This window comes from Hesperophylax consimilis, chromosome 5 (assembly GCF_061612785.1).
Source record: "Hesperophylax consimilis isolate HC1 chromosome 5, BYU_Hcon_1.0, whole genome shotgun sequence".
Classification (NCBI taxonomy): domain Eukaryota; kingdom Metazoa; phylum Arthropoda; class Insecta; order Trichoptera; family Limnephilidae; genus Hesperophylax; species Hesperophylax consimilis.
The window spans coordinates 16634457-16650131 of NC_142840.1; the positions used below are offsets into that span (position 1 = coordinate 16634457).

General features: G+C 32.5%; 1 protein-coding gene across 1 annotated transcript in view; it reads right to left on the bottom strand.

Annotated features, from left to right (window-relative positions):
• Positions 1 to 146: 146 nt before the first annotated feature.
• The window catches only part of rdgA (retinal degeneration A), a 539333-nt gene continuing 523804 nt past the window's right edge, over positions 147 to 15675 (bottom strand). Inside the window, exons 14-23 of the mRNA XM_089632263.1 lie at positions 14703 to 14805; positions 14307 to 14497; positions 13258 to 13355; positions 11369 to 11497; positions 10555 to 10831; positions 9983 to 10204; positions 8135 to 8198; positions 7351 to 7508; positions 5826 to 5989; positions 147 to 4860 (exon numbers count right to left, since the gene is read on the bottom strand). Of these exons, the coding sequence (XP_089488389.1) occupies positions 4811 to 4860; positions 5826 to 5989; positions 7351 to 7508; positions 8135 to 8198; positions 9983 to 10204; positions 10555 to 10831; positions 11369 to 11497; positions 13258 to 13355; positions 14307 to 14497; positions 14703 to 14805 (1456 nt within the window). The 3' untranslated portion in view covers positions 147 to 4810. The remainder of the gene's footprint in view (positions 4861 to 5825; positions 5990 to 7350; positions 7509 to 8134; positions 8199 to 9982; positions 10205 to 10554; positions 10832 to 11368; positions 11498 to 13257; positions 13356 to 14306; positions 14498 to 14702; positions 14806 to 15675) is intronic.

The following is a 15675-nucleotide window of genomic DNA, read 5'->3' on the forward strand; positions in this document are numbered from 1 at the left end:
GGTTTTATTACATTTTTAACTCTTAAATTAGAAATAAAGGAGAGAAGTTATTTTTAATTCATTGTTGCAGGTTTAAAAACAGAAAAATTCTCAAGATATAAAATAATTTCATCACCATGATTATATTATAAATAGTATACATAATGCAAAATATAACTATCAGAAGTATTTTCCCATAAGAGAAAGAATAGTTGGTAAAATTAGCATAATGTTAATGCAGGTAGTATTGAATAAAATTGCTTAAATAATAATAGTGAGTTTGGCGCACCTACACCTACACAGATGAACCTTCATGTGAGGATGCAGTATGTAAGTATGCAGTGGGTTCTTATCTTATTGGATCAAAGCAAAAATATTCAGACATGTGTTTTGAAACAACATTATGTGTCATCAGAGGCTCGAACATATCATCAAATTCACACCCATCTTCTTTTAATACCCGGTTGGAATCATCATACACTGATGATTAGTTTTCTGTCTTATGAAGGGTTGAGTGGTTTCTGATTTCCCGTACTTTAATGTACTTTTATTCTAAATCATCCAAAACTTAAATACACACCAAAATATAACAAACGAATACAACTATTAAGAGATTCGATTCATAATAACAATCAAAATGATTGAAAGCTTGACGTTTTCACACACTAATAATATAAGCAAATGTATTTAAATTGTACCAATTGAAACAGACTACGAACACGAAAATCCAATGAATAATTAAGGAACTGAAAGATTGGAGCCATCTAATTGACTGGCATATCTACGGTGCTATTTTTTCGTGACAAAGGAAAAATGTGATACAATGATCGGAGAAGTAGTGCACGGTTTGGACCCTTAATTCAAGACAAAAATTGGTGCTATAAGGTAATAAAATTTAGTGATTATAATTTTACAAAGTATCAGGTTCAAATATTATCGAAAATATTTTCTTTATTCATTTAAGATTAGACTAAAGAAGTAGTTGAGAATATTTCTCAAGTCCTCTAACATAAGATATTTGGTCTCGGAACTTCCCCAAGCTAAGCCACGGTTGAGGAGGCGTGATCTCCATGGCTTAGGGACGGGAGGTTCCTCGTGTCCACTTGTTTAGGTACATTTACTTATCATAAGGCATCTGTCTTTCATTCTATAGAACATTGTACATACTCTAATTGTCGATATCTCAACTTTAAGACAGTTCCTTGCTGCTCATTTTAATTACTAATTTACAGCGCCCTCTTGGCCATCAGCGAGAACTTTACAATTTTACACCTAAATCAATTTATAACAATTGGAATGTCAAGATTGTGAGCAGAATAAGCACACTTTGAAAACATTTGCAATAATCAAGGATAGAATTTAACACTACTAATTTACATAGTTTGCTTCATTAGCTTTTTAATATTTTATAAGGCTTTGATACACAGTAAGTATACGAGACAAAGCTACTGAGAAATGACTATCTAGGTGCAAGGGGCCAGTGTCAACATTTCGAAACCAACAATTCTCAGGCCTGTAGCAACAGTAGCCAACTAGCCATTACCAGTCACTAACTCAACTGAGTCAATTACACATTCCGGACACTGCCAACTCATTTTCACAATCTACATACAAATACATGATCTATGGTGATTACTGATTACTCATTTATTAAAGTCGGAATTTTAAATATTTACAGCTACATATTTGAACAACTACAGAACTTGTTTGACTAAATCTTATATAATTGTCACCTCTGGCTAGATTACTATAATGGGAATATTACTCGCAGTAACTGAATAACTGGATTTATTTTGACAAACATACTTTATTTGTATCCCAATATTCTAAAGATGTACCAAATAATTTTTCCATTAATTTTGCAACGCCTTTTCCTATAAACACTACTTGATTGATATTTTCACACAGTTAATTCACCTGGTTTTCACATTACTATTTAAATAATCTTTTAAACGCTGAATTGAGTCTTCACTCACTAAATTAGAAACATAAAAACATTATTTATCTCTAAGATTAATTATTGCAAATTCAGAGAGAATACCCGCAAATAATCACATACGTACAATATATTATAAATAAAATTTGCAAGAATTTGCAATACAGTAAAGCTGGTGACAAATTAGATTTTAAAGATATAATTTTAAAACCGAATCACAAATGCAACACAGCCTTTCTCGTAAATCCAAGAACCAAAATTATGTAAGTACCTATTCAAAAGACTACATTTAAATATTGACTTTACTCCACAATTTTTTTTTTCTGTATTGAGAATTAATAATGATATTTAAAATCTGATAACCAGTGCTGGAGCTATATTGCAATATCAATTACAAGAAATCACTATGTACATACACGAATAAAAACTTGCATAGACTTTTAGGGACTAAGTGCATAAAGTATAGCTTTAGTTATGTTACTAACTTTTATGTAATTTACAAAGCAAAAGAAGTGCTCTCAATTCATGATTTTTAGGGATTTTTGTGGCAATTTGCTCACAAAACATAAAATATGTAATTTTAAAGTCATTCAGACTGTTAATAGAACATAGACAGGAATTTATTTTGAGTTTGTAATAACAGTAACTAATCGGAGATAGTTGCTTGGCTTACTTAGTCAATGTATTGACTCCCTTAGAATAAACACATTTATGTTGTAATAATTACATATTTCATTCCGAATAGCTTACTTTACATAGATTCAGTGAAAAGTTTTTTTTTTGTATACAAATTGATTTATTCACATTTAGTTAAAACTGTATTGCAGTTTTATTTACAAATGTATTATTCTTCTGTTCTGATTGTCAAATGCTTATTTGATTATGTATTATATTTATGTAGTTGAAATTAGTATTAGGTATATATTATTTACAATCAAAATCGATGTGTAATGTAATCTAATCCTAGAAAAATTCATTTTATTTCACAAGAATTATTAAGTTTTATAATTGCAGAAAGCTATCACAAGAAACTATTAAATTTACACTAACATGCACCCTATTAAATTTATTCAAAATAAATTGTTTTATTTGGTTTTTTAGTAATTATTCTCAATTTTTTTGTAATTGAAATACTTAATAAGTTGGAAACTATCCCAATATTGGTTCGTATATGCATATAAATCTTTCTAGCCAGCAACAAAATTCTCCAACAGTTTAATCTGATAATATTACGTATTAAATCATTCATGTTTATGTAATACAGACAATAAAATATATTTTATTTTGCAAAAATGATTCTCAACACAATTAGATGCATAATATTTACAATAACAGCATACTACAAAAAATTAAATGCCTGAATATGTGATAACCTTTGAAATAAAATATGTTTTAGTAAAAATGGTAGTGTTTAAACACTAAATCACTACTTGAAATGCAACAGAAAAAACATCACATCGACACAACATCCACAATATAATACAGCGTGGACGTTAAAAGCTAAAGCGTGCTTTATTGTTTATAATACAAGCGTGCTACCAAAACAGAAGTTGCCATGCACAAATTTTTGACATAAACACTATTAAATTGAAAGATGGACACTTTGGTCGCATCAAAACTAATGACAATAGTCTCACAGCATTGTCTTTCTTTACACCGCACATTGAATGTGGGCGTTACCTAAAATTATTTTCTTATTCTAGATTATTATTGAATACAATTGTTCGCCTTAATTAAATTTTAGATCCATTTGGAGAAAGTTCAATAAATAAATTAATCTTACAATATAATGATTTAAAGTATCTAATTTTTATACAATATTTAAATGATGACGAATAGTGGAATTTGCACTAACAATAATTATTAAAGATTTTGAAATATTAGGAGTAATTTCGTTGCTGATGCTTTCAGCTTATCAGACAGTCAAGATTTTGTTAAAGTTATATGTATACATTTGCTAAGATACCTACCTAAGTACATAGTATGTAATGGGTGTCATGCATTGATTTCTAAGTGGTTTATTTAAATTCAAGTAAATAGATATTTTTCCATGATTATGGATTAAATAGGTAAAAAAAACTTAAAAGGATTTAAAAGTAATGATCAATATACAAAATATTATATGCTATTTAATCCCTTCATTAAGCCCTATTTATGGCAATAATTTCACATCATTCTATTTATTCTTATCATTATTTTTTCAAATGCTGTTCTCAATTGTAATGGTTGTATATAACATCAGGTAACAATATCCTTCAAGCAGATATGAAGGTAGTTAATTATTGTAAAATGAACTTACTTCGAGTTAAATATTTTGTATCACAAACAATAATAGCATAAAAATATAACAATTTAAGATAATATGAAAATCATTAATTTCATACTTCGACGATTGGCGCCAAAATTGAAAACAGAAAGAAATGGGAGAATGGAAATATGTTAATAAAAAAGTTAATGCTTTATACAGTTACAAATGATCAGACGTTACATTATGTATTATGTTTTAATCTTCAATTCAAACCTATACAAAATGGTCCATTTTCGCAGCAATTTACAATTACAAGATTTTTTAAATCACCATAATCATCTTAAAAATGATAGTAAAAAGATGGAAAAAAGAAATTGCAGGTCTTAGAAATGTTTCCTCTAATAAATATTTAATTAATTGTTTTATCTTCCCATTATAATCTCCCCCAATCTAATTATATTAGTGAACTATCATACATAATTATGAATCATATTTTCATGAGTACAATTTACATATTAACATATATTATATATAATTTTGATATTGGGGTAACCTTACAAATATCACTTGAGTGAGTACTTCTTAGTTCATAGTATGTAAATATTAACGGTGATGAGATCTCAATTTGGCTGCAGTATGGGATTGGTTCAAACAACAGTCTCTAAATCTTCAGAGGCCACATGAAAATTTTCTTGACCTGCAATACAAATATGAACAATATAACAACATGCAACCAATAATTGGAAACACCTCCTATAATAAACAAAGCAACCAATAATTGGAAACACTTCCTATAATAAAGAATGCAACCAAATCGTAGGATATGATTTTTCATAAAAGTTTTTTTTTTTCATAGATATCAGATTTTTATTTGTGCATTTGTGGGGGCTATTCTTTGTGTTTCTATCTAATAGTATTTTCAGTGACCAATTATCATTTATTAGAGACTTTTTTTACATTAACCCCACACAGGAGGCCTTGAGGAAAGTAATTTCCCTTTTGTTATCTTTGGGGATACTCTGGGGGTTGTGGAGGGTTTTTTTGATTAGAGGAAGTAGTGTACATGGGTCTTGAATAGGTCTTGTGGGAGGGAGGAAAAATAAAGGCCATCAATGCATTGTTCTTTTAAAATATTTTTTTTCTACTGGTCAACGGCCACATTTACAATGAAATTCTGACCAACATATTTTTTGTGCCAATATTTCACTTTGAGTTTTAACTTCCTTTGTTGTCAAGCAAGACACACTAATCTATACTATATGAGTCCTGGCATTGCAAAACCTGCTCTGGATTTTTGTGGAAATCTGGAGCTAGTCCAAAAACAGTTTGGAATACCTTGAATATGCATATTCTTTTGATATTTAGCGAAATATAATTATTTTATATTTAATTTATGAATTTCAAATACTTTTTTGTGAACAGAACCAGCAGAAACTTCCAGAGCGGGTTTTGTAACCCACATATCTAGAATTCACAGATGGAGGGAGGGACTTAGTCTACAGTCTGACCACTGTAGATGGTAAATTCGATAACCGGATAAAACAGAACAGCAACAAAAAAGATCATGTTTAGGTTTGTTGTTTGTTATTTTTCTTTACTTTTCTGTTTTGCCAAGGAACTGGAAAATTCAATAAATTTTCATTGGATAGGTTTAGGACTCACTTTCAAGGTACGCAGCGAGGTGCTGATCATTGGCCAGCAGTGCTAGGTGGCGGGGAGTGTGGCCGCGCAGGTCCTGACGCAACGGGGAGGCCCCGCCAGCCACCAGCAGGCAGCACACGGCGCGCCGCTTGTGAGCCGCCGCCTTGTGGAGTGCCGTCTGACCCCTGCAATTTACACAATAACTTTCTTAGTCAAACATGGGAACAGGCGTGGCTGGTTCTAACGTTCACTCGTGCGCTGAACTGCCAACAAAATTGAACGATATTTTACAGCTCATCGTATTTCAACATAATATTTTTGATTATAAAATTGCACACATCTTTTAAAAAAGTTAAATATAAAAATGTTAAATATCTAAATATATTAATTTGATTAAGAATAATTTATTGCGGACACAAGCTTTGTCACAAGTTTTGCCATTCTGGGCGATATGGCTATGGGCGGCGTGGCTGTGCACAATCTACCATCGAACCTCTTCTAAAAGCTCAAAAAATGGTAATACGTGTCATTAACAAGCGACCGACAAGATATCCCTCCACTCGACTCCTCATAGAGTATAAGGTCTTAAACATACGACAACTCCACCTAAAATTTTCGCTAATACATTTTCTGTTCAAATACAAAAACAAAACTCTTTTACAACACAACTACACCACCAGAACAAAATAAAAGCAATATTATCTTGTAATACAGCTCTTGGCTTAGGGAACATATTTGACATTGACATTATTAGTTTTTGTTTGTTTTACAGTTAAAAAGTAACTTTTTGTTTATGTGCTTTTTTGTCACTTAGTGCAAACTTCGCACTAACGCTCGTTAGATCAGTAAATACCCGCGCTGCAAAGTGAAACGTTTGTTTATTAATGTGTTATTATTTGATCTGTTATAAAGAATTATTCTGGTATCTCTATTCTTATATAATTATAATAATCTTTTAGAATTATTGACATAATAATAAATGTGGAGTAAATAATTAACGGGTCGGAAGAATTGATATTCTCTATAAATAGGTAATATACCCACACTTATAAATCATACATAGAAGATTATACATATATCTATTATGTTTTTGAGGAATTGCTCGGTGAACCACCAAACATTTAAGGTATTGGCAGCACCTGCTTGGAAATGTAATATTACTAATCATGATGAAAACTTGGGAACATAATATGTATTACTGATCATAAACTTGGGAATGTAATAACTTTCTTGATCATGCTGTAAACTTGGGAACACAACAGCTCTCTTGGTTATGCTTGTAATAGGTCTCTTGGTCATGCTGTAAACTTGGAGAGCTAGGATATTAGTGATCAGTGTTTTATAGCTTTAAATTACATGGTAAGGTGTATTTGTCAAATATGTATTCAAGCATTATATTTTTGTAGTCTCGGTCTGACATGGAGCTATTGCAATACTATTTGTAGTCCTAGTCTAGGAAACTGTTCACTCTATGATTTTTGTGTACATATATATCTTTATGTTAACACAGATGCTAAGTTAATATCTTAAAATTACAAACACTTACTTATCATTATCCTGCATGTTGAGTATTGCCGATGGTGCAAATGCAATGAGATACTTGACAACATCCTTATGCCCGTATCTGGCCCCGATATGTAGCGCTGTCTGGCCGGTGGAATCAATGGATAGCAAGGAATACCCCGCTGCGTGTAGCTCTTTCAACTGGAAATAACAATGGCAGCTTAGTGTGGAATCATAAATACAAGTTAACAATAGTAAAGATACAGATAATTATCATGAAATGTTTAGAAATTATAAAATAAAATATAAGATAATAAGCAATAAAAAAATATTTATGGTTTCATGCTTCGAGGGTTTTATTAGCCATCTGTTCCGAATACTACAATACAAATGTGAAGGAAATTGAATTTAAGTTAAGTTTTGAAGTGAACATGTTTGCAATGTCAAAAAGAAGAAAGCAATTTTAGATAAATAAGAAGTTATTTGATAATATGAGAACATATAAACACATTTTTACTGATGGCTAGGTTATTAGATAGAGATTGAGGTAGGAAGATTAAAGCTCGAGACATTGACACTGTTTACTAAGGGTGAATGAAAGGTTTGCAGGAATTAATTTTTCACATCGAAAAATCTGAAAGCTTTTTGAAAGATGTCAGATTTTGGTCAAATAAAATACAATAAATCATATAGAGTATGCAGTGTTTAACTATTATTGAAGTAGTGTATGATAAAAAAATAGTTTAGTTGAAAGAAAAGAGTGGTTTAGGTTGACAGAAATTTAGAAAAGTGATAGATCGAGAAAGATTAGGAATTTTTTATTATACCATTTTCAAATCTCCTATCTTGGCTGCTTTTAAAACAGCGTCTGTCGTCTTTTCCAAAAGAGATCTGAAAATAAGTATTTTGGTAAAACACAACAATATTTATTGAAACCCAGTTATTTTATTTTCATCGAGGTTACCAAATCGTATTAAAATATATTTTTAAAGATGCCTAGATGAAATTATTGAACAGCAGAGCAAAATTTTATTTTGAGTAAAATTGCAACGAATGCAGTTAAATTATGATACTCACCTGTTAAGAAATTATTATGGTACAAGATTCTTACTTATTACACGGAGGGCTTGCTGTACAAAGTATGTACAAATATAATCAAATTTTACCCATAAAATATGATAATCTCAATTGTGTATGCAAAATATAAAATAAAAGTAAAGTTTACAAATGTGAATATCGTAACATGAAATTATACACAAACAGTGATACATATAATAGATATTACGTGCTTCATTTCTCACCTGAATCCGAAAACGTCTTGCTCTATTCCAAACAATCTTTCATGAATGCTGCATGCAACCAAGTTATATAAACGTGCAATCAATTCTAAAAAGGTGAATGCTAAAACAGCAATTGCTAAATCAGTGATTTCTTAAGCCAAAACATAAAAAGTGCAGAAAGTCTAATAATAAATTTATTGTAAAATACATCCCTTCTAAAGTCAGAGAACAAAGCTGTTATTTTTATTATACCTGTGTAATAAAACAAAAACAAAAAGTATTGGAATTTTGTACATCAAAGTTCATTTGTGAATCAAAATATACCTACATAATAATATTTATGTACAATAGATTTTGCTTAGAGCAATTATTTTCAGTAATTTCAGACATTTTATGTTTGCTAAAATTCTCGAGTCAAAATTATTGAGAAATATTATTTTACACGGTATTGATTACTCATCATGAAATAATGTATTATTGTTGATTGAGTAATAAATTCGATTGATTGGTGCAATTTTGTGCAATATTATTTACAATTTGTATAATCAAAGCATTATGTTACATTTGTTTTAGTTAAGAAGAAAAGAAGTAAAGGTTTTTAACCGGTTGTTAGTCAATCACTCCCATGGGTGGACCATCATACGTAATTTTAATGCTAACAAAATCTCCTGGCAGCGAATGCCATCAAAAAAATCACATTAAGAGGAAAATGATTCTAATCAAAATAAATAATGATAAAAAAGGTAAATGGTAATAACTCACCAATTTTAAGCTTAAGGAACGATGAAAAAAACCAATGTAATCAAAATTAAGCAGCAACATGCAATTCATTTAAATAAAATGGATTGCAGATTGCAAGTAGCAACCCCTAATTCCCTTTAAATAAAATGGATTGCAGATTGCAAGCAGCAACCCCTAATTCCATTCAAACAAAATTAGGTGACGTCATTCAGTAATTACATTTGAATAAAATTAAGAAGTGTCATGCAGTAATTCCATTTAAATAAAATTAAGCAGTGTCATGTAGTACTTTCATTTAAATAAAATTAAGCAGCGTCGTGCAGTAACTCCATTTAGATAAAAAAAATAATTAAAGTTAGTAGTGCAAAGAAAATAGTAAACATGCATATATTAGATATTAATTGTAACACTGCAAACCAGATATTGCATGGACAATGATTAATACTATAATATCATAAGCTCTGCAATTATGCAAATGGACATTAGACTAATCGTAACACTAAATCGATAGGTGAAACTGTACAGAATGATTGATGAATCCTCAAACTCCATAAGCATTCTCAGGTTTGAGTGTTATCAAAAAATATAAAAGTTTATAAATTCTATGTGTTATTCTAACACCAAAGACAGATTGATGGTTCTAGGACTGCTTACGATTTGAAGTTAGTGATGGTATCTCTCAGCAAGAAGTCATCCTTGGCATTCCTGATAGGGACATTAGGGGCGGCGGGGTTGGTGGGAGAGGTGGGGGAGAGGGCATCCACCTCGGGCAGGACCGGGAGTGGTGGGAGGCTGAGGGAGTGGAGGGAGGGGGATTGGGGAGTGCTTGGTGACAGGAGCTCAGAACTCTTGGCCGGACTTCCAAAACCAGATTCACTATAAGCATAAATAAATTACAGTTAGTCAGCATGGAAGGAGAAGTCTTAAAAGCTGGTAATTCTCTCCATTGAGAAATATATTGTAAGGGAATTCATAAACAGATATCTTCAATTCAAATTAGTAAAAAGTGCTGGTAATGAAAAAAAGGGTTCAAATCACTTTAAAATGAAAAGAAGGTGCCAGAACTCGAAATCATGAATTGCATACTTTTATGATGAACATTCCAACAAAGAAGTGTGTCCTCAACCGGTTCCAGTCTTCCAATCTTGTTCAAATCTTTTAATGCATTTTATCACTTCCGCAGAACCAGTTGCTTAGAAGGACACCCATAAGAGCCAGTATTTTACCTATTATGTGACTGATCTGGCACATCAAGAGAGACCCCCGCGCTGGGAGTGTCCATACTGTGCGAGATGTCCAGCGAGATGGAGTGTCCGGTGGTGGTGTCGAAGGACATGGGCCCTGCCGAGGACTCAGAGGGGCCGGTGGTGGTGGTCTCCGTATCAGGAGTCAGCGGCGCGATGCCCGTGTCCAGGATGAAGAGGCACTCGTGGCCGATGTCAGACACATAGTGCAGGTTCTCCTGGGCGCGGTCCACGCGGAAGAATCGCTCAGCTGTGCATGCTGAAATATATTTTCATATCTTACGATGTAGGAATATTATTAATAATGCTATTTATTTGCTTCAGACCGGGTCTTGCACGGGTGCGGAAATTTCGAATATGGCGTAAGACTGGCGCCCGCAAGGGTTTGGGATTTCGTTAGTGGGCTTCCAACTATTGGGAAGGTATAATAATATACCACACTGCACCTCAATATTCACCTCACCTCAGCATACTAAATAGTTTAGTATTGTGAAGACAGCTAGTAGGAACTTGAAGCCCCTCACACTAGGTGATGGTTGCAAGTATAAATCAACATAATTGAGATTGCAATCACGCAAAATAATTACTTTTCATAAAAAATAAACAGATGAAGATGAAAAGGTCAAATGATTTGTACTATTACATTTTAATTGTAGAACATTTTGTCATCAGAACTTGCCTAGAGTCCGGAGCATGTATATGACAACAAAAACAATATATTACAACCACATAAAACAGAATTAATTTTAAGGTAAATTGACTCTTAAACACAAAGGAAAACTAATGCATTACTCACAGTCGACGAAGCACCAATCTGCGGTTAATGATGGTAAATTAGGGTTGTCCTTCACCAGATTATTGATGATTCCTCTAACTTGCTCTAGGTCTGCCACAGGGTTCACTTCGATGTTACCAATACACTCCGCTGAAAATTTAACGCCATTCCATTAGTACATACTCGATAAATGAATTGACTCACAAACCAGATTGAATAATAGGAAGCCCTACGTCAGGTTTTAAATCTAATTAACCATTTGATTCGTATCATCAATACAAACTTGTGTGCATGAATGTGAAAACTGACGGTGAATTAAACACACATACATCCAAATAAATGAATAAATAGTACATTTTAACCCTTACGTATTCCCGCGTTCATATTTTTATTCATTAAATTGGGTTCTAACATTCTTCAATCACACTTTTTTCTATAAACACTGTTATTATTATTATTTTTTTTATATTCATAATTTGATTTCATAATGTCGAACACGAGTGAAAGTTCAGATGTTGAAATGACAGAACAATTTGAAACAGCGTTAGTGATTATGAGAGTGATAGCGGAAGTAATATTGTGGTTCCTGTCAATCGGAGGTTGCGTGTTATTAGTGACAGCAACGATAGTGAGGATGACCTTGAAAATGTGACACAATCAAATACGCAATTCTTGGAACTACCGCCAAATGTTTGCAAAACAAACTCAGTATGCGTTCTCGAAGCATGTGGACCCAAGCATGCTCCTGGAGGCGACGCAGCCCCCCAGGAATATTTCCATTTATTTTTTACAGATTCTTTGTATACCAAAATATGCTTTGCAATTCTTTGAATCGCATCCAAATTTGAAACCTCAATCGCACGCAAACTTTTGGAAGCCTTGCATAATACCAGAGATGGAAGAATTTGTGGCAGTAATCCTGGAAATGGGTATCACAAGAAGGCCTACTAGTTCTTCTTACTGGAAATTATGAGACAGAGAATATCAAGCCAGTTATGAAGGACTGCACAGTGATTGTGTAGGAAAAACTCTTGTAAATAAATCTTGTACATTTTCCATATAATTTCTGTAATTTCTTGTCAATAAATATGTAGTATTCAATTTCTGAGCTTTTATTATCATAGTTTGAATTCTTCTGAAGAGGATGTTGAAAAAACTTTGGCAAGTGTTTTTCTTTTTTATATAAATTATCTATGAAAATGCACTTTTTACAGGCATTTAAGAAATAACCTCATTAAACTATTGATACTAAGGTTTTTAGTCCAACTTGTAGGGTGTGAAATATATAACACGGCCTATTAAAGTTTACGAAATTGTTTTTTAAATACAAATTTCAAAATTATTCTAAATCATATTTGTAAAAGAATAATAAGTGCAGTATGTATATGTGATTCTGAGATAGATGACACAAAGGTTGTGTGTGTTTCTTATACATATCAAGTTTGTAACACTGTAAATTGTATTCATTTCATAAATAAATCCTTCTTTATTTACATCACCCTGGCAAAATAAGGACATTATATTAAAATAAAAGATTTAAAGGCCACACGATCCGACTTGTAGAACCCGACGTGTTAAACCGCCGCGGTGTCAACCGAATTATTATTTTTTCAAAAGAAAGACAAACATTTCCGGGTTACGAATAACCTGACAATATTTGAAAATCTTCTACTACCACCACAGTAAGCGGAAAATGTTGCTTGTGTTGTGATGGAGGACTTAGCCAGACGAGGAATTGAACACACTACGCCTGGGTGGGACCCAAACGCGATGTCAACTCGGCCACCGACCGGTCAAACAGCTCAACAACGGAATAATAATAATTCTGTTGGCGGTTTTGCCTATGCATGACATATTGTGTTCTGCAAGTTGGATTTTGTGCAGGGCTTATTAATAGTAAAATGATATACCTGTTTGCTTCAAAAGGTCTTTGTCATAGTGATGCTGCTCATAGTCTAGCATAGTGATCAGATGAATGGAGAATTTGAGATGATCCAATGGTGTTTGCCTTTAAAAATATATATAACATTAGACATGCAACAACAATCTACTTATAGTATCTTCCAGCTTTTAAGGTTAAGTGGAACATGGGTTATAATGTATGCCTTCATAGATGGCGCTAATTTAATTATTTAAGGAAAAACACTTTTTTTTTTTTTTTTTAAAAGAAAGACAAACATTCCCGGGTTACGAATAACCCAACAATGTTTGAAAATCTCCTACTACCACCACAGAAAGCCGAAAATGTTGCTTGTGTTGTGATGGAGGACTTAGCCAGCCGAGGAATCGAACAAGTTATGCTATTTTTTTTTGCAAGTTATGCTTTAAAATATTAAGATGAATTGTTTGTTGACACATATACTTCTTCTGTTATATACTTAAAAGGCTAATTGGTACTGCATGATATCCTGAAACTGGACTTAATAATGACTTGGATTTTTTTAATAGTCACTGAGTCCATAGATAAAAAATAAAGTGGTAAGGTAATGAAAGTAGATGGTCCAGTACAACAACAATAATCTATATTCTATCAAAATGTTAATGTTTGGTTGTGTAAAATCTTAAATCTCTAAAAGTTCTTCACCGATTGCTTTGAAATTATGACATAATATTGCATTGTAATACATGTGTGTTTTTATATATCTATATTATATAGATGTCACCTGTGACAAGTAAAAACATGCTTTTTTTTAAAAACAGCGCCATCTGTTGGACGTAAAAGCGTTAATGTTTCTCTATCTGCAGACAGACTGAGCCACAGCAACTTGTGGCGGGGTATGGCTAGTTGATAATAAAATATGTATGAACCTAATTAATAAGTAAGTCATAATTATAACACTGGTGACAAATTGAGTGTTCCATCACCCAAAAAACAGGTCACAACTACTAACAGAGATATATTCCTAGTTTTTAATATTGGGAGTTATGTGAACTTAAGGCAAAACAATATGTGACTTACTGGACATTAATTCTTCCAGGTTTTCTCTTGGCTAACATGGTAGCCTGATTGAGTCTGGACAGAGTGATGATAGATGGCGCCAGCTTGCATGCCTCGCCATCAACTTGCATGGGAATTGTCTTAGACGTAATTATTCTGGCAGTTTTGCATTGAGTTATGCATGTTCCGTGGCCACCTGCTTGAAGTAATGGCTGAACATAATAAACACATTATTAGATTAAATGATAAATATTTGAATATTGAGTGTTTTTCTTATTTAATTATTAGGATTGTTGTAAGATTTATCTACTATTACAAGCTTTCAACTTTTATGGTGTACAAATACGTTATTGACTCTAAATTGCTACAAGATGGTGCTGGTAATGAATACAATACAGAGTATTCTTTGATACTTACCAACTGATATGTTGTTAATCCTACAACCTCTATCAAACCATCTTCGGTGGATGGTTCAGATGTTCCTCCTGACTTGTTCCACGGATGAGTACCTCCTCCATAACTGCAAGACACAAAAATATGAATTCACCAAGTATTTCAGAATCTACAGTTTAGACCTGGCAGGCACAAGGTTATTTGAATCATATAATTTAAAAGGCAGCAATCTGATTTTTCCTCATTTTTTCAGCGGATCAAAAACCTTTGACTTGGAACACTTGAATAAATGTCATTTCGTGAAGTATATTTCTTTCTGCTTCATTTAAAGGATTTTTTTCTTTTAATTGATTGTTAATTTGTGTAAAAAAAATTGAAAAGAATTTTCCAGAATGCCATATTTGGAAGTGATATTTACTCACTGCTGCCTTTGATTCCAAAATAGTGTTGCGTCATGTTGCGTAGTGGAGCTTTGTGGTTGATCAATTTTATTTTGTTTATATTATTTTACTTTATTACGTTTCTCACTCTAAGAGGTTTCGGTGTTTGAAATTAATTCAGATTTTAAAATTGAAATTGTAGGCCGAATTGCAGTTTTTGGTTCAGAATTCTGATACAGATATTTAGAGTTTGAAATCCTCAATGTTGCCACATTCATAACTCATTTCTCTCAAAAATATCAACATATTTCAAGCTTCCCCTTCTATCTCACCGTTTCCTTCTGTTTCTGAACATTTCTCATTGAAAAATTGGGCTGCCAGATAGTTGTGTTTTAAGTGAGGATATCACTATCTGTTCAAAAGTGCAATGTTGAAAGAGTAATTTTCGCAACCGTCTTTACCAGGGAAATATAAGTCAGAAGAGTGAATGATGAATGAAATGTTTAAAGAGTAATTTATGCAACCGTCTTTACCAGGGGAACATAAGTCAGAAGAGGGAATGATGAATGAAATGTTTAAATAGTAATTTATGCAACCGTCTTTACCAGGGGAACATA